General features: G+C 40.2%; 1 protein-coding gene across 1 annotated transcript in view; it reads left to right on the top strand.

The window, feature by feature from the left end:
* The window catches only part of LIFR (LIF receptor subunit alpha), a 91673-nt gene that overhangs the window by 13161 nt on the left and 58151 nt on the right, over positions 1-20361 (top strand). Inside the window, exon 2 of the mRNA XM_032628478.1 lies at positions 19932-20092. Coding sequence (XP_032484369.1) covers positions 19951-20092 — 142 coding nt within the window. The 5' untranslated portion in view covers positions 19932-19950. The remainder of the gene's footprint in view (positions 1-19931; positions 20093-20361) is intronic.

Raw genomic sequence — 20361 nt, forward strand, 5'->3', positions numbered from 1 at the left:
TCCTCTTAGAGTTTAGAAAGGGCAGTAAGGATAGTTTTACTCCATCTATTTTGTGAAAAGCCTCCAGCAATTTGATCCAATATTGGTTTTTTGTTCATAAATTTATCTGTAGCAGACAGGTGCATTCAAAAGCATAGCATTCAACTTTCTCTTCAGAATGTAAAGAAATAACTGGGTGTTATCAAAATATTTTAAGTCCTTACCAAAGATGTCATTTGGATGGATTTGTTTAATTCACTAAATGAATCTGGAATATGTAGTGCATGTAAAGCCCTCTTAGATGTAGGAATGTTGGAAAGACAAATCTCTGCTGTTAGGGAACTTATAATTAATGGGAAATGAGAGTGGGAGGGAGGGAAAGGATAGTCTTTGTAATACTTGGTGTGCTATGATAAATGACCAAAGTGGAGATTCACCACAGTGCAGCAGAAACATGAAGAGACCACCAGTAGCTGGACGTGATGGTCTTTGAGAGCGCCAAGAGGCAGAGCTGCCCCAAGGACAGGAGTAGAGGGGCAGTTGGTGTGACAGCCTCCAGACATTTGGCCAGGAGTTTGGATGAATGATGAGACTTAGATGGAGATGCTGCTCAGAGCCAGGTGAGTCATGTGAGAGATGGACTGTGGGAGGCCCCTGCCAGAGGCCATGGGATGAATTAAGTACTGATGTGAATGACCTATGCCAGAGATGCTGATGAGGGCCTGCCAGAGCAGTGGGAATGGAAGTAGGGGTAGGTTCTAGGGCAGAGAGTCAAGGTGTGTTTTGGACGTAGAACTGGTGAGTAGGTGGGAAGGGTGAGAAGGAGGAGGAGTTGAGTGTGACCCAGGAGAGACTGGTGCCATGAATGGAGATGGGCTTGTCAAGGGGCAGGTTTGGAAGAGAAGGTGAGTTTATTTTGCACAAGTGGAGTTTTTTGAGAAATCTGTGAAATATCTCTGGATATGTAGCATCAAAATATTTTGTCAGAGCAGAAGCAAGAAGAACTACAGTCCTGCAGCCCTGTGAAACTAAAACCACATTCACAGAAAGATAGATGAGATGAAAAGGCAGAGGGCTATGTACCAGATGAAGGAACAAGATAAAACCCCAGAAAAACAACTAAATGAAGTAGAGATAGGCAACCTTCCAGAAAAAGAATTCAGAATAACGATAGTGAAGATGATCCAGGACCTCGGAAAAAGAATGGAGGCAAAGATCGAGAAGATGCAAGAAATGTTTAACAAAGACCTAGAAGAATTAAAGAACAAACAGATGAACAATACAATAACTGAAAGGAAAAATACACCAGAAGAAATCAATAGCAGAATAAATGAGGCAGAAGAACAGATAAGTGACCTGGAAGACAGAACGGTGGACTTCACTCCTGCAGAACAGAATAAAGGAACAAGAATGAAAAGAAATGAAGACAGCCTAAGAGACCTCTGCGACAACATTAAACACAACAACATTCGAATTATAGAGGTCCCAGAAGGAGAAGGGAGAGAGAAAAGACCGGAGAAAATATTGGAAGAGATTATAGTCGAAAACTTCCCTAACATAGGAAAGGAAACAGCCACACAAATCCAGGAAAGGCAGAGAGTCCCATGCAGGATAAACCCAAGGGGCAGTAGGCCGAGCCACATAGTAATCAAATTGGCAAAAATTAAAGACAAAGAAAAATTATTGAAAGCAGCAAGGGAAAAACAATAAATAACATACTAGGGAACTCCCATAAGGTTAACAGCTGATTTCTCAGCAGAAACTCTACAGGACAGAAGGAAGTGGCATGACATATTTAAAGTGATGAAAGGGAAGAACTTACAACCAAGGTTATTCTACCTGGAAAGTTTCTCATTCAGATTCGATGGAGAAATCAAAAGTGTTACAGACAAGCAAAAGCTAAGAGAATTCAGCACCACCAAACCAGCTCTACAGCAAATGCTAAAGGAACTTCTCTAAGTGGGAAACACAAGAGAAAAAAAGGACCTACAAAAACAAACCCAGGGCTTCCCTGGTGGTGCAGTGGTTGAGAGTCCGCCTGCTGATGCAGGGGACACGGCTTAGTGCCCTGGTCCGGGAAGATCCCACATGCTGCGGAGGGGCTGGGCCCATCAGCCATGGCCGCTGACCCTGCGCGTCCAGAGCCTGTGCTCCGCAACGGGAGAGGCCACAACAGTGAGAGGCCCGCATACCGGAAAAAAAAAAAAAAAAAAAAAGAAAATGGCAATAGGAACATACATATGGATAATTACCTTAAACGTGAATGGATTAAATGCTCCAACCAAAAGCCACAGTCTTGCTGAATGGATACAAAAACAGGACTCATATATATGCTGTCTACAAGGCACCCACGTCAGACTTGGGGACGCATACAGACAGAAAGTGAGGGGATGGAAAAAGATATTCCATGCAAATGGAAATCAGAAGAAAGCTGGAGTAGCAATACTCATATCAGATAAAATAAACTTTAAAATAAAGAATGTTGCAAGAGACAAGGAAGGATACTACATAATGATCAGGGGATCAACCCAAGAAAAAGATATAACAATTATAAATATATATGCACCCAACATATGAGGACCTCAATAAATAAGGCAACTGCTAATAGCAACAAAAGAGGAAATTGACAGTAACACAGTAATAGTGGGGGACTTCAACACCTCACTAACACCAATGGACAGATCATCCAAACAGAAAATTAATAAGGAAAGAGACGCTTTAAATGAAACGATAGACCAGTTAGATTTAATTGATATTTATAGAATATTCCATCCAAAAACAGCATATTACACTTTCTTCTCAAGTGCACATGGAACATTCTCCAGGATAGATCACATCTTTGGTCACAACTCAAGCCTCAGTAAATTTAAGAAAATTGAAATTATATCAAGCATCTTTTCTGAGCGCAATGCTATGAGATCCGAAATCAATTACAGGGAAAAAAACGTAAAAAACACAAAAACATGGAGGCTACACAATACATCACTGAATAACCAAGAGATCACTGAAGAAATCAAAGAGGAAATCAGAAAATACCTAGAGACAAATGACAATGAAAACACGATGATCCAAAACCTATCGGATGCAGCAAAAGCAGTTCTAAGAGGGAAGTTTATAGCAATATAATCCTACTTCAAGAAACAACAAACATCTCAGGTAAACAATCTAACCTTACACCTAAAGGAACTACAGAAAGAAGAACAAACAAAACCCAAAGTTAGCAGAAGGAAAGAGCTCATAAAGATCAGAGCAGAAATAAATGAAATAGAAACAAAGAAAACAGCAGCAAAGATCAATAAAACTAAAAGCTGGTTCTTTGAGAAGATAAACAAAATTGATAAACCATTAGCCAGATTCATCAACAAAAAGAGGGAGAGGACTCAAATCAATAAAATTAGAAATGAAAAAGGAGAAGTTACAACAGACACCACAGAAATACAAAGCATCCTAAGAGACTACTACAGGCAACTCTATGCCAATACAATGGACAACCTGGAAGAAATGGACAAATTCTTAGAAAGGTATAACCTTCCAAGACTGAAGCAGGAAGAAATAGAAAATATGAACAGACCAATCACAAGTAATGAAATTGAAACTGTGATTAAAAATCTTCCAACAAACAAAAGCCCAGGACCAGATGGCTTCACAGGTGAATTCTGTCAAACATTTAGAGAAGAGCTAACACCCATCCTTCTCAAACTCTTCCAAAAAACTGCAGAGGAAGGAACACTCCTAAACTCATTCTATGAGGCCACCATCACCCTGATAGCAAAACCAGAGAAAGATACTACAAAAAAAGAAAATTACAGACCAATATCACTGATGAATATAGATGCAAAAATCCTCAACAAAATACAAGCAAACAGAATCCAACAACATATTAAAAGGATCATATACCATGATCAAGTGGGATTTCTCCCAGGGATGCAAGGATTCTTCAGTATACACAAATCAATCAATGTGATACACCATATTAACAAATTGAAGAATAAAAACCGTACGATCATCTCAATAGATGCAGAAAAAGCTTTTGACAAACTTCAACACCCATTTATGATAAACACTTTCCAGAAAGTGGGCATAGAGGGAACCTACCTCAATATAATGAAGGCCATATACGATAAACCCACTGCAGACATCATTCTCAGTGGTGAAACACTGAATGTATTTCTTCTAGGATCAGGAACAAGACAAGGATGTCCACTCTCACCACTATTATTCAACATAGTTTTGGAAGTCCTAGCCATGGCAATCAGAGAAAAAAAGAAATAAAAGGAATACATATTGGAAAAGAAGAAGTAAAACTATCACTGTTTGCAGATGACATGATACTATACATCGAAAACCCTAAAGATGTCACCAGAACACTACTAGGGCTAATCAATGAATTTGGTAAACTTGCAGGATACAAAATTAATGCACAGAAATCTCTTGCATTCGTATACAATAATGATGAAAAATCTGAAAGAGAAATTAAGGAAACACTCCCATTTACCACTGCAACAGAAAGAATAAAATACCTAGAAAAAAACCTACCTAGGGAGACAAAAGACCTGTATGCAGAAAACTGTAAGACAATGATGAAAGAAATTAAAGATGATACCAACAGATGGAGAGATATACCATGTTCTTGGATTGGAAGAATCAATATTGTGAAAGTATTGACTATATTACCCAAAGCAATCTACAGATTCAGTGCAATCCCTATCAAATTACCAATGGCAGTTTTTACAGAACTAAAACGAAAAATCTTAAAATTTGTATGGAGACACAAAAGACACTGAATAGCTAAAGCAATCTGGAGGGAAAAAAACAGAGCTGGAGGAATCAGACTCCCTGACTTCAGACCATACTACAAAGCTACAGTAATCAAGACAGTATGGTACTGGCAGAAAAACAGAAACATAGCTCAATGGAACAGGATAGAAAGCCCAGAGATAAACCCACACATATGGTCAACTAATCTATGACAAAGGAGGCAAGGATATACAATGGAGAAAAGACAGTCTCTTCAATAAGTGGTGCTGGGAAAACTGGAGAGCTACATGTAAAAGAATGAAATTAGAACACTCACTAACACCATACACAAAAATAAACTCAAAATGGAATCAAGACCTAAATGTAAGACCAGACACTATAAAACTCTTAGAGGAAAACATAGGAAGAACACTGACATAAATCACAGCAAGATCTTTTTTTGATCCACCTTCTAGAGTAATGGAACTAAAATCAAAAGCAAACAAATGGGACCTAATGACACTTCAAAGCTTTTCCACAGCAAAGAAAAGCCTAAACAAGGCAAAAAGACAACCCTCGGAATGGGAGAAAATATTTGCAAACGAATCAATGGACAATGGATTAATCTCCAAAATATATAAACAGCTCATGCAGCTCAATAGTAGAAAAACAAACAACCCAATCCAAAAATGGTCAGAAGACCTAAATAGACATTTCTCCAAAGAGGACATACAGATGGCCAAGAAGCACATGGAAAGCTGCTCAACATCACTAATTATTAGAGAAATGCAAATCAAAACTACAATGAGGTTTCACCTCACACCAGTCAGAATGGGTATCATCAGAAATTCTACAAACAGCAAAAGCTGGAGAGGGCGTGGAGAACAGGGAACCCTCTTGTACTGTTGGTGGGAATGTAAATTGATACAGCCACTGTGGAGAAGAGTATGCAGGTTCCTTAAAAAACTAAAAATAGAATTACCATATGATCCAGCGTTCCCACTACTGGGCATGTACCCAGAGAAAACCATAATTCAAAAGGACACATGCACCCCAGTGTTCACTGCAGCACTATTTACAATAGCCAGGACATGGAAACAGCCTAAATGCCCATCGAAGGACGAATGGATAAAGAAGATGTGCTACATATATACAATGGAATATTACTCAGCCATAAAAAGGAACGAAATTGGGTCATTTGTAGAGACGTGGCTGGATGTAGAGACTGTCATACTGAGTGAAGTAAGTCAGAAAGAGGAAAATAAATATCGTATATTAACGCATATATGTGGAAGCTAGAAAAATGGCACAGATGAACCGGTTTGCAGGGCAGAAATTGAGACACAGATGCAGAGAACAAACATATGGACACCAAGGGGGAAAGCGGCAGGGGGTCTGGATGGTGGTGTGATTGATGAATTGGGGGATTGGGATTGACGTGTATACACTGATGTGTATCAAATGGATAACTAATGAGAACCTGCTGTATTATAAAAAAAAAACAAAAACCAAAAAAAAAAAAAACCCATTAATGAAACACTAAGGACACTATGAACCAGGAAAGTTTGGGATATAAATTAGAGGACAGATCAAGTGCTTAGGGATTCCAGTATCATATTTTAGTCTGCCTTGTGCATGCAGGAGAATAACACTGAAATTCAACCTTTGCTATGTTATAAGAATCTAGCTTATGTTTTTCTGAATGTCCTAGGAATTTTTTGTACATTGTCATCCAGATTTTTTGTTTCTTGGGATCCTGACATTCCTCTCTGTCAGTTTTGGTCATCATTCCGGCGAGGACTTTCCTGTTCATTCAAGAACCTTTTCGTTATCAACTTCAGCATGTCATAACAAATTGGAGCACATCACTCAGGTGCTTAAAACCCTTCGAAGGCCCCTGCTGCTCCAGCATCAAGTCCCTGCTCTGCCTGGTAGACCAGGCCCTTCCAGTGGCCACCAGCGGGCTACCTCCATGCACCCCACAGTACAGCTGAAGACCGGTGACTCCCCAAACTTCCTCACTCCCACAGGCCTCAGGCCTCTCTCCTCAAACCACAGCTCCAGGGAATGGCTCTTTCCACCCACCAACATTCTCCACTTGCCAACGCTTCCCATCTTTCAGAGGCCCCTGGAAGCCCCACCCCACCAAAGAGGGACATCTATCCACTCATGTCTCACCTCAGCTCTGCTATAATAGGAGTGACTTCAACAGCCTTCAAGAAATGTCAACAAGCGTCTATCAGACAAATGAACTTGTTTCTTCCTTCTATCACAAAGGTGAAATTGTAGTAAAGAAATGACCTGAAGAACATTCCTTCTTATTCAGAAACATGTCAAGAGATTTTAAACATGAAAAAAAGCATGATAAAAGCTCACCTTCAGAAAGAATGAGGAACAGCTCCATTCCCCAGTCCACACTTCCCCACACTCTCTACTATCAAGGGTTATCTTTTTTTTTAAAATTTTAATCTCTTCCAACTGCTAGCCATAAATCTCATTTCCTTGCTTATGTAATCAAAATACATTTTCATGTTTATTGGTGAGTTACAATGCCTTATTTGTACACTGCTTATTCTATCTTTTGTCTACCTTTTTAGTTAGGCATTAATCTGTTCCTTACTGCTCAATTAGAAAGAAATATCACAATGTGCATATTAACTGTGTTATATACATTGCAAATATATTTCCCAGTTTGTTCTCTTACTTTCTAGCGAGGTTTCTGTTTGACTTTCATTAAGTCATATTTCTCAATTTTGTCCTTGATGGTTTCTGACCATAAACCTCTTTCTCATGTGAATATTTTATAAATTGTCACCTATATTGTCTTCAAGTACAATTAAGCCTTTTAACATTTTAAGGTTTAATCCATATAAAATTAATTCTGGTGAGTCAGGGGCCCAGCTTTCCCCTCTTCCCACCAAATGCTACCACTTGTCCCAACACTTTTTATTAAATAACACAATCCTTCCTCCACTGACTTGAGATGCCATTAGGACCCCATTCCTTCTCAACGTCCTTGGTGGAACTCCTTTAACCCACTGCTTCTTCACCCCACATTCCTTCACTGAACAGCATCCTCTACTCTTGTGGCTTTAACCATCACTTATAACTGATGACTTCTAAATATGTATTTCCAGGTATCTTCCCAGTTACTGTTTAACCATCTACTGGACAATTGCTTGCTTATATGCACAAATCCACTCAAATGAGGTCCTTCAGGAATGACAATATATACATTTAAAAATTTTATTTATTTTATCCAGCAGGTTCTCATTAGTTACCCATTTTATACATATTCGTGTATACATGTCAATCCCAGTCTCCCAATTCATCACACCCCCAAACCCCCACCCCTGCCATTTCTCCCCCCGGTGTCCATATGTTTGTTCTCTACATCTGTGTCTCAACTTCTGCCCTGCAAACCGGTTCATCTGTGCCACTTTTCTAGGTTCCACATATATGCGTTAATATACGATATTTATTTTCCTCTTTCTGACTTACTTCACTCAGTATGACAGTCTCTACATCCAGCCACGTCTCTACAAATGACCCAATTTCGTTCCTTTTTATGGCTGAGTAATATTCCATTGTATATATGTAGCACATCTTCTTTATCCATTCGTCCTTCGATGGGCATTTAGGTTGCTTCCATGTCCTGGCTATTGTAAATAGTGCTGCAATGAACATTGGGTCCATGTGTCATTTTGAATTATGGTTTTCTCTGGGTATGTCCAGGAGTGGGATTGCTGGATCATATGGTAATTCTATTTTTAGTTTTTTAAGGAACCTCCATACCGTTCTCCATAGTATCTGTATCAATTTACATTCCCACCAAGTGCAAGAGGGTTCCCTCTTCTTCACTCCCTCTCCAGCATTTGTTGTTTGTAGACTTTCCGATGATGCCCATTCTTCCTGGTGTGAAGTGATATCTAATGTAATTTTGATTTGCATTTCTCTACTAATTAGTGATGTTGAGCAGCTTTCCATGTGCTTCTTGGCCATCTGTATGTCCTCTTTGGAGAAATGTCTATTTAGGTCTTCTGACCATTTTTGGATTGGGTTGTTTGTTTTTCTACTATTGAGCTTCATGAGCTGTTTATACATTTTGGAGATTAATCCTTTGTCCATTGATTCATTTGCAAATATTTTCTCCCATTCTGAGGGTTGTCTTTTCATCTTGTTTATGCTTTCCTTTGCTGTGGAAAAGCTTTGAAGTGTCATTAGGTCCCGTTTGTTTACTTTTGTTTTTATTTCCATTACTCTAGGAGGTGGATCAAAAAAGATCTCACTGTGATTTATGTCAAAGAGTGTTCTTCCTGTGTTTTCCTCTAAGAGTTTTATAGTGTCCGGTCTTACATTTAGGTCTGTAATCCATTTTGAGTATATTTTTATGTATGGTGTTAGGGAATGTTCTAATTTCGTTCTTTTACACGTAGCTCTCCAGTTTTCCCAGCACCACTTATTGAAGAGACTGTCTTTTCTCCATTGTATATCCTTGCCTCCTTTGTCATAGATTAGTTGACCATATGTGTGGGTTTATCTCTGGGCTCTCTATCCTGTTCCATTGATCTATGTTTCTGTTTTTCGGCCAGTACCATATTGTCTTGACTACTGTAGCTTTGTAGTATAGTCTGAAGTCAGGGAGTCTGATTCCTCCAGCTCTGTTTTTTTCCCTCCAGATTGCTTTAGCTATTCAGTGTCTTTTGTGTCTCCATACAAATTTTAAGATTTTTCGTTTTAGTTCTGTAGAAAATGTCATGGGTAATTTGATAGAGATTGCACTGAATCTGTAGATTGCTTTGGGTAATATAGTCATTTTCACAATATTGATTCTTCCAATCCAAGAACATGGTATATCTCTCCATCTGTTAGTATCATCTTTAATTTCTTTCATCATTGTCTTATAGTTTTCTGCATACAGGTCTTTTGTCTCCCTAGGTAGGTTTTTTCCTAGGTATTTTATTCTTTCTGTTGCAGTGGTAAATGGGAGTGTTTCCTTAGTATCTCTTTCATATTTCTTCAGCCCTAGTAGTGTTCTGGTGACATCTTTAGGGTTTTCGATGTATAGTATCATGTCATCTGCAAACAGTGATAGTTTTACTTCTTCTTTTCCAATATGTATTCCTTTTATTTCTTTTTTTCTCTGATTGCCGTGGCTAGGACTTCCAAAACTATGTTGAATAATAGTGGTGAGAGTGGACATCCTTGTCTTGTTCCTGATCCTAGAAGAAATGCATTCAGTGTTTCACCATTGAGAATGATATCTGCAGTGGGTTTATCGTATATGGCCTTCATTATATTGAGGTAGGTTCCCTCTATGCCCACTTTCTGGAGAGTGTTTATCATAAATGGGTGTTGAATTTTGTCAAAAGCTTTTTCTGCATCTATTGAGATGATCGTACGGTTTTTATTCTTCAATTTGTTAATATGGTGTATCACATTGATTGATTTGCTTATACTGGAAAATCCTTGCATCCCTGGGAGAAATCCCACTTGATCATGGTATATGATCCTTTTAATATGTTGTTGGATTCTGTTTGCTTGTATTTTGTTGAGGATTTTTGCATCTATATTCATCAGTGATATTGGTCTGTAATTTTCTTTTTTTGTAGTATCTTTCTCTGGTTTTGCTATCAGGGTGATGGTGGCCTCATAGAATGAGTTTGGGAGTGTTTCTTCCTCTGCAATTTTTTGGAAGAGTTTGAGAAGGATGGGTGTCAGCTCTTCTCTAAATGTTTGGTAGAATTCATCTGTGAAGCCATCTGGTCCTGGACTTATGTTTGTTGGAAGATTTTTAATCACAGTTTCAATTTCACTACTTGTGATTGATCTGTTCATATTTTCTATTTCTTCCTGCTTCAGTCTTGGAAGGTTATACCTTTCTAAGAATTTGTCCATTTCTTCCAGGTTGTCCATTGTATTGGCATAGAGTTGCCTGTAGTAGTCTCTTAGGATGTTTTGTATTTCTGTGGTGTCTGTTGTAACTTCTCCTTTTTCATTTCTAATTTTATTGATTTGAGTCCTCTCCCTCTTTTTGTTGATGAATCTGGCTAATGGTTTATCAGTTTTGTTTATCTTCTCAAAGAACCAGCTTTTAAGTTTTATTGATCTTTGCTACTGTTTTCTTTGTTTCTATTTCATTTATTTCTGCTCTGATCTTTATGAGTTCTTTCCTTCTGCTAACTTTGGGTTTTGTTTGTTCTTCTTTCTGTAGTTCCTTTAGGTGTAAGGTTAGATTGTTTATTTGAGATGTTTGTTGTGTCTTGAGGTAGGCTTGTATTGCTGTAAACTTCCCTCTTAGAACTGCTTTTGCTGCATCCGATAGGTTTTGGATCATCGTGTTTTCATTGTCATTTGTCTCTAGGTATTTTTTGATTTCCTCTCTGATTTCTTCAGTGATCTGTTGGTTATTTAGTAATGTATTGTTTAGCCTCCATGTGTTTCTGTTTTTTACGTCTTTTTCCCTGTAATTGATTTCTAATGTCATAGTGTTGTGGTCAGAAAAGATGCTTGATATGATTTCAGTTTTCTTAAATGTACTGAGGCTTGATATGTGACACATGATGTGATCTCTCTTGGAGAATGTTTTGTGTGCACTTGAGAAGAAACTGTAATCTGCCGTTTCTAGATGGAATGTCCTATAAGTATCAATTAAATCTGTGTGGGTTGTTGTGTCATTTAAAGCTTCTGTTTCCTTATTAATTTTCATTTGGGGTGATCTGTCCATTGTTGTAAGTGAGGTGTTAAAGTCCCCCACTATTATTGTGTTACTGTCAATTTCTGCTTTTATAGCTCTTATCAGTTGCTTTATGTATTGTGGTGCTCCTATGTTGGGAGCATATATATTTATAATTGTTATATCTTCTTCTTGGATTGATCCCTTGATCATTATGTAGTGTCCTTCCTTGTCTCTTGTAACATTTTTTATTTTAAAGTCTATTTTATCTGATATGAGTATTACTTCTCCAGCTTTCTTTTGATTTCCATTTTCATGGAATACCTTATTCCACCCTCTCACTTTCACTCTGTATGTTTCCCTAGGTCTGAAGTGGGTGTCTTGTAGACAGCATATATATGGGTTTTGTTTTTGTATCCATTCAGCAAGCCTGTGTCTTTTGGTTGGAGCATCTAATCCATTCATGTTTAAGGTTATTATCGATATATATGTTCCTATTACCCTTTTGTTAATTGTTTTGGGTTTGTTTTTGTAGGTCCTTTTCTTCTCTTGTTTTTCCCACTTAGAGAAGTTCCTTTAGCATTTGCTGTAGAGCTGGTTTTGTGGTGCTGCATTCTCTTAGCTTTTGTTTGTCTGTAACACTTTTGATTTCTCCATCGATTCTGAATTAGATCCTTGCTGGGTAGAGTAGTCTTGGTTTTAGGTTCTTCCCTTTCATCACTGTAAGTACATCATGCTACTCCCTTCTGGCTTGTAGAGTTTCTGCTGAGAAATCAGGTGCTAACCTTATGGGAGTTCCCTTGTTTGTTATTTGTCATTTTTCCCTTCCTGTTTTCAGTAATTTTTCTTTGTCTTTAATTTTTACCAATTTGATTGGAGTGTTTCTCTTTGGGTTTATCCTGTGTGGGACTCTCTGGCCTTCCTGGACTTGGGTGGCTATTTGCTTTCCCATGTTAGGGAAGTTTTCGACTATAATCTCTTCAAATATTTTCTCTGGTCCCTTCTCGCTTTCTTCTTCTGGGACCCCTATAATGTGAATGTTCTTGTGTTTAATGTTGTCCCAGAGGTCTCTTAGACTGTCTTCATTTCTTTTTCCTTTATTCTGTTCCGCATCAGTGAATTCCAGCACTCTGTCTTCCAGGTCACTTATCCATTCTTCTGCCTCAGTTATTCTGCTGTTGTTTCCTTTTAGTGTAATTTTCATTTCATTTATTGTATTGTTCATCTCTCTTTGCTTGTTCTTTAATTTTTCTAGGTCTTTGTTAAACATTTCTTGCATCTTCTCAATCTTTTCCTGCATTTTTTTCCGAGGTCCAGGATCATTTTCACTATCATTATTCTGAATTCTTTTTCTGGAAGGTTGCCTATCTCCACTTCATTTAGTTGTTTTTCTGGGGTTTCATCTTGTTCCTTAATCTGTTACATAGCCCTCTGCCTTCTCATCTCATCCGTCTTTCTGTGAATGTGGTTTTAGTTCCACAGGCTGCAGGATTGTAGTTCTTCTTGTTTCTGCTGTCTGCCTTCTCTCATTAATGTTCTTATAGTACCCCCAGGTCAAAAGAAGTAACCTAACAGTTCTTTTTATGAAGTAGTAGGTCCAGTCAAATTAATGAGTATTTATGACCTGACACTTTAGTAGCAGTGTCAGAGAATAATGCATATCAACGTAAAGGAAATAATATCTTTATTTTATTCTTAAAAAGCCACGTATATGTACCTGTTTGGGTACTGCACAGCTTCTCAAACCTTAGAAACAGATTGGGCACTGCCACTCTTGTTTCCACCTCTACGTTGATTTTTGGTTGGTACTTGTGTTTTATCACAGCATCCAACAAGCCTTCCCTCCCACTTCACAAAGATATGACGTCATTGAGAGGAATGTGGCATGACCTAGTGTTGAAACCAAACTACCTTTAGCTATAGGTTCGCATAGTGTTGGATAGATGTCACTGTGTTTCCTCTGAAATTTTAAAATATGCTGTGGTACCCCAGTTCATTTGCTTCTGTGCCTTGGGGCACCTTAGTGCATGGTTTGGGAACTACAGCCCGAACTTAGCTTCCCAGTGTTGGCAGTACTTGGGTTAGTGGTGAAGCCTGGCAATCAGAGCATAGTGTGCAGACATATACATACTCATTTACATCTTGGTGTTCACTCACCTGTCAGCCAGCTTGAGCTTCGAGTGCTGAGGACCAGGAGCTGTGCTTGGACACTGATGGGGTGGGGGGAAGGGGGAAGTGCCTTACAGTGAACAGGGAGACAGCATTTCCTCTCAAGGAGCTTATTGGAGGAATTACAGAATTGGGAAGAGATCAGCAAACTTTCTAGTAGGGGCCAGGTCGTCAGTATTTTAGGTTTGCTGACCTTGCAGTCTCTGGGGAATCTGTTCAGTCCCAACATGAGGATGTGAAAGCAGCCTTGGGCAGTATGTAAACAAATGGGTGTGGCTCTGTTCTAGTAAAACTTTATTTACAAAAGCAGAGGTGGGTCGAATCTGGCCCACAGGTCACAGTTTGTGCAACCTCTGTAATAGAGATGTAATTAAAGTGTCCTGGAAGCAGAAGAAGGAGCATCAGACCTTTGGGGAACAGGAAGGTATCACAAAGGTGATAATGAGCTCTTCCTGACTCCCACCAGCAGTCTCCCAGGTGAATTGAGGAGAGGGTGGCAGAAAGGAGTACAGAGGGAACTCCAGGCAGAAGGGAAAACGTGCAAATGTAAAGAGTCATGAAGGGGTCCGGCAGCTTGGAGAATGGAATCAATTTTAGTGTAACCTGGAATGAGATTGGAGGGGAGGCACAGGGCTTCTTTCCTGGGTTAAAAGAGTTTCATGGATCATTTTTCTCATTTTTGGTTTTCTGCCTCATTTTTTTGGTGAATCATGTCCTGTAGTAGTCTCCAGAGAATGGCTGCAAGGAAGAAATATCTTTTGAGATCTGGCATGTCTTTATAAAATGTATTTTATTCTTTCAATTAATAGTTTGAGTATAGAAGTCAAGTGTGAAAGTAATTTTCACTCGGCTTTTGGAAGACGTTCTCTTTAGCTTTCAGTGCTAAGAAGTCTGTGTTTTCCTCTCCTCCCTGCCTCCCCTCTCCTCCCCCAGAGTGTTTACTGACCACACACCCAGTGTCTCCTGTACACCCGTGGCCCGCTCTGGAGATAGCGCCGTCACCTTCCCCGTGTGACAGTAGAGGGTTCGTGGGGCTCACGGGGCAGTCGCAGAGTCCTGGCTCAGGGAGCTGCTCCCATGTTGCGCTCATTCCTGGGCCCTGGATGGGACCTCCCCCTCCCCCTCCCTGGAAGCTTTTCAGAGCTTCTTTTACGCAGTTATTATGGGTGCTGTACCGTGGAAGGAGTCTTTTTAAATTCATTGTGCTGGGTACTTGGTGGCATCTTTGAGGACTAGATTTTTTCAGTTGAATATGGATTCTGTGTATGTTCTTGTTATTGCAGTTTTCTCTTAATCGGTCTCCTTTAAACACCACTTCCTTCAAGCTTCCCTCTTCCTTCAAACCTTTACGTCTCCCTACACAGTCTGGTCTCCATCTGCCTTCCCAAACTGAGCTTTCCAGTCCGGCCAGGTTGGGGTTTTCCATAGGTACATCTCTCATTTTACTTAAATCCCCACACTTCACTTTAATAGTACAATAGAGTCTACCTACCTGCAAAGTTTCTGTTCCTGGAGAGCATTCCTCAGAGGGCAGTGCTTGAGGAACTTAAGCTCTTGTGAGTAGGCGGATAGGAGTGGGGAGTGGAATTAGGAGAGTGGTTGCTGGTTAGAGCTTTTTAATGATTTTTATGTTCCCTAACAGGAAACAGTGAGGAAAAAAAAAAAAAGGGACACTAAGGAGGATGGGACTTGGCAGTAGGACACTATCTGCTTTCCCACCTGGTTGCTCGGGGTGACCACCCAGGCACCTCCTCTCCGGTAGGCTCAGCGAACTACTTGCACATTTATTTTGCTGTGCTGTGATTAAGCAGCTTTTCTCCTTCCAGTGTTTCATTCCTTCGTGTGTTAATGACAAGGGAGTTATCTCACTGTGGCTACAAGAATAGAGGCTCGGAATAAAGACGCTTTGGGTCGTCTTTGCTCACCGATCTGTGCCTGAGCAGGTGTTTCTCAAGCCCCCTTCCAGGCCGGAGTAGATTCTCACCAGCAGAACGCGCTCACTCACTCTCTGTCATGTTCCTGCTCCCTCTCTGCCCACCTGTCTCCCCTCCACCCCACCCCCCCCCCCCCCGCCCCCGAAAAGAGAAAACAAGCGTAACAACTAAACAGAATACATCAGGACTGCAGCTTCTGGTGCTCCTCTGCCTTCAGCTTCACTTTTCTCCACTCTTTTTTCTAACTACTGTATCCTCAGCAGAAAAGTCCAGAACCTCACGTAGCCTAGAGGCAGAACTGTCAAAGCCGATGAGAAAGCAAACAGAGCACCTGTGTGCCCACGTTCAAGGGAGGGACCACGCTTATGTGGTTGGTGGCCGAGCCCCGGGCGCTCAGACGCCTAAGACAGAGGGCAGGATACACGCAAAGACACAAGAACTAACAAGCAGAAGACAGATTTTTTTCTTTGTGTTCAATTTTATACATTGATTCTGCATGATCAGTTTTCCTAAACTGAAGGATTTATTGACATTTTTGAATCCTTTAAAATAATTACATTGAGCAGGATACGAACCTGGTAGCCCTTGGGCAGGATGCAGCCTGAAGGTGTATTTTGTTTGGCCTTTAGAATGTATAAAAATATGAGTTAGTTGCTTATGTTTACAAATTTGAGTATTTCATGTAAAATCCCAGACTTCTACCTAGTCTTGAAAAAGGAAAATCTGGCAAAGCAAGACCCACTGCTGCCACCTTTAGAGCAGGGGGCTGTCCCCACGAAGGACACAGAGCTCTGCTTCGCACCTGCCTGAGTAGTTTCTTCCCTGTCTCACCCCTTTAGAAATTTACATTTGCATTCTTCTGACGTCAAAAGACAGCTACTCTAATTTTGAAAATTAGCTCCTGAAATTTGATAAAAATGTGCTTTCCTCTAAAGAATAAGCCATTGGTGGGAAAAAAGTAAGTTCTGGCAATGCATCTATCAGGAGGGAGCAGGGACAAGTTTTATGGGTCCCTGTTTTCCTGGAGGTGCACTGGAGGGCTCTGTTCATGTATTGTTCCGGCCTCAAATAAGTCCATTTGATAGAGGAGTCAGATCTATTACAAGCATAATATAATATGGCCTAATGACTTGCTCAAAGTTTTCTGTGTAAATGTTATAACAAGAAAGTCCTCTTTATCATCTTGCCTGTTTTCAGGTAAGCTGGCCTTGGCAACAGTGCCATTGATTGTTCTATTCCCAAGCACCTCACCCTGACCCTCGCAGACCTGCTCAGTCATGTCCCTCATGGGTGGGGCTGGCACTGTTGGCACAGTGCTGCTGGCACTGCTGACCTTGTGCTTGTGCCTGCCAACAGGAATGGAATATCCCAACTTGGGGAGGTCTCTCCTAGGTACTCTGGGCAGAGCTTGCCTCCGTGCCACTCCGGTTGAGGCTGAAGCCGGGGAGGTTGGCGGGGGGGTGGATTAAGTGATCTGCACTCAGTCACACCGCTAATTAGTAATGGAGCCAGGATGAGAGCCTTGGTCCACAGTACCCAGTCCCAAGCTCATCCTCAGCCGCCTCCATCCCCCGCCTGCCACTTCATGGGACACACTCCTCTTTTCTAGACAACTGTAAACTTATAGTGAGGGATTGTCTCATTTCAAGATAATGTTTAGACAGTCAGTGAATATGGTTTGTGATTACTTTGGTCATGGTTTGGTCTCCTTTATTAAGTTATTCCTGTACACGCCACGTAATTCTATAACTTTAGCAATTGGCATTTTAGACATTCCATGAATACATTTTCATTTTAATAAGTAAGCTCTGCGAAACTGCGATTGAGTAGGAAGTTATTCATCCAGAAAATAATTGTGAACACTTTTGAAATGTATGCTTGTGCCTCGTGTATGTTTGGTCACGATCATTTGTGCTATTGGGATTCGCTTCCCAGGTTTGTGACAGTGCTCAGCAGTAGCCAGGCAGCCATCTTGCTGTTTGCTTTCACTAAGAAGCATGTTTCTTGAATCCTCTTGTTGGGTTCCAGTTATTTAGATGTTCGATCACCTTTCCTTTTTCAAGTTCCTGTTTCTCATATCTCTTCTCACATTTTCTATTTCTGTCTTTTGTGTATTCTGAAAGATTACTCAATGTTTTATCTGTCATTAGAAATCTTTTACTATCAGTCAATGTATGTAATGTGTAAGAGTTATTTTTATTTCTGATTATTCCTTTTTCATTGCATCGTCTTCTTGTTTTTATGACTGTGCCATGCCTGCTCAGGGAGTACTATTTAGAGGTGATTTTCTTTTTGTTTTTTTTTTTGTTTTTTTACTTTTCCTATTTCTCACATTATCCCTATTTCCTCTGGGAGTAATCTTTATTTTCCTTTTGGTGATCCTGTTTATCCTGAATTTCTCTTCAGTGATTTAGGCTTTCTTATATGTTTTATGATCCTTAGTTGTCTATCCCAATATAAAAATGAGGCAATATTAGGTCTGACAAGGAGTTTTCAGCACATTCGGAGGGCTTGTTGTCTGGCAAGCTTCATTCAACAGCAGTGGATGCGAACATCATTACTCGGAGGAATCCCTCGGGTTCAGGTGTGGAAGGCTTTCCTCTTTGACACCCATGTCTTTGCTAGCTGCTCTGTGTCCTCAACAATTCTTTTATGTTCTGTAGGAGAACATTTCTGTTGGGAGTGGGGTGTAGGAGCATGTCAGAGTTGACTTCTATAAACAAATCTTGGAATCCTTGAGCTTCAGCCCCATGAATCACTGCATCCTCCTTCACGCACGCACAGAAGATTTAAGTGGCACCATATCCATCCAGTATTGTTTTTCCACCAAATCTAGTAGTCATGTTTGCCTTCTCTCTTCTCCCTATACCTCATATAATACACAAAGTACACTTATAGCACGTATACGTTGTTGGCACTATTCCAAGTGCTTTGCATGTATTTACTCATTTAATCTTGACAACAAACTTATGAGAAAAATACAGTTATCATCCCTGCTTTACAGATGGGGAAACCGAGGCACAGAGTGGTTAAGGTTACACAGTAGGTGCAAAAGCTGGGATTCAGAGCCTGTGTTTTTAACCACCACTCTTTCCTGCCTATAGTGGATTGATAAGACCCTCCATCTCTTGTACAGATCCTGAATCTGACCACCTGTCACCACCTCCACTCTTGAAAACCTTAGCAGAGGGTCCTCACCACTGATTATTTCATTTGGACTCGGGTTCTTCTGCCTCTCTTCTCCCCTAGAGTCCGTTCTCTATGTAGCAGCTAGAGAAATCTTCCCAAAGTACAGATCGGTTCATGGATCTCCCCTGATTAAAACACTCCAGTGGCTGCTGCTCGTCTTGACCTGTTAAAGCCCTTATCCTTTTGATGACCAAAGGCCCTCTGTGGCCTGGCCAGCCCACCTCCTGTCAGCCCCTCTTCCTGACCTTTGAACCTGGTAAGCTGTCCTTGTCTTAGGTCCTTGTATTTGCTCTTGCTACTCTTTCCCTGATCTTACCATGTCAGTCTTCTCGTCAGTCAGATCCCAGCTCAGATGCTAGACCTTCACTCACACACTGTCATGCACATTGACTTACTCGAGTTTTTAAAGATCGTATCAGGACCTTACTTGTTTATGTATGTGTCTCTAGAACTAGCATCTAAGCTCCTTGAGGGCAGGGACTTCGTCTAGCTCGGTGTTGCACCTTTGGTGCCTGGAGCAGGGCCTGGCACTCGCTAGGCTGATGGGTATGTTGGGCTGAACAATGCCTCCCTCTGCTGAAGCCCCTCCCTACCACCCGCCAGATGCAGTCACCGCTCGCCTGCGCGCTCTCAGTTTTCAACAGAAATGTGTTGAAATCTCTCGTCTACTGATAGTCCCTTCCCCGTTATATTTGTTGAAGTGTTTGTTACACTTTAGTCATTTGTATGTCATTGTCAATATTTTTGTCACATCTGCAATCCCCCATATGTGATTAATGACCCTAATTTTTTCTTTAAACTATTTAAATTTATGTAAAATAGAAAATATCACAGTGTACATGGAAAAGAAAACCAACATTACTTGTCATGAAGAAGTGACTATAAAAGTTAATATATACTAATTAAAATTAAAAATGCCATCTCACATATCACTTAAAATTGTCAAAACCTCAGTTTTATGCACTGCTTTTCTATACTCTAGCAGTACTGGAGTGTTGATAAATATGTGCTCAGTTATAATCTTGAATTTGAAGCCTATCCTGACCCTATAATGGATCCCGGAGCAACAGCTGTGTCCGATTGTCACATCTCCTAAAGCCAGGGTAGCTGAGTCTGGTGTCTCCGTGGCTTTAACGTGCAGCATGTTTTGGTATTTGTCAGTATCCATTTCCAGTGTTGATGTGCACAGGGTAAGGAGTGTCCTTGGACCAGTTTGAACACCATTTGAAATTCTTCTCCTCATGCAGAGCTGACTACATTGCACAGATGATGGACATTTCCTTATGTTTGAAACGACCATCCCGGATGGGGGACAGTAAAAGAATGAGGATGACTTCAAATTTCCAGTGGCTCTTATTAACAGTTCTTCTTCTATATCTAATGAATCAAGTAAACAGCCAGAAAAGAAGTAAGTGCATCAGAGTCAGAGAAAATGAACTGATTGCAATGTCATTACTGTTTTACTTAAGAAGCGATCTTGAGACTTTATTGAACGCTTCAGGTTGTGGTTAAAATCCATTTCTATGTCATTTTTTTTTTCATGTACTTCTAGTTTCTTTTAAAAAGGCCCATAAAGATAGATCTAAGTATTCTTTCCCCATTAAAAAATTAAGGTATAACTTATATACAGTAAAATTCACCCTTTTAGGATAAAGTTCTGTGAGTTTTGACAGATGC

This window comes from Phocoena sinus, chromosome 3 (genome assembly GCF_008692025.1).
Source record: "Phocoena sinus isolate mPhoSin1 chromosome 3, mPhoSin1.pri, whole genome shotgun sequence".
Taxonomy (NCBI): Eukaryota; Metazoa; Chordata; class Mammalia; order Artiodactyla; family Phocoenidae; genus Phocoena; species Phocoena sinus.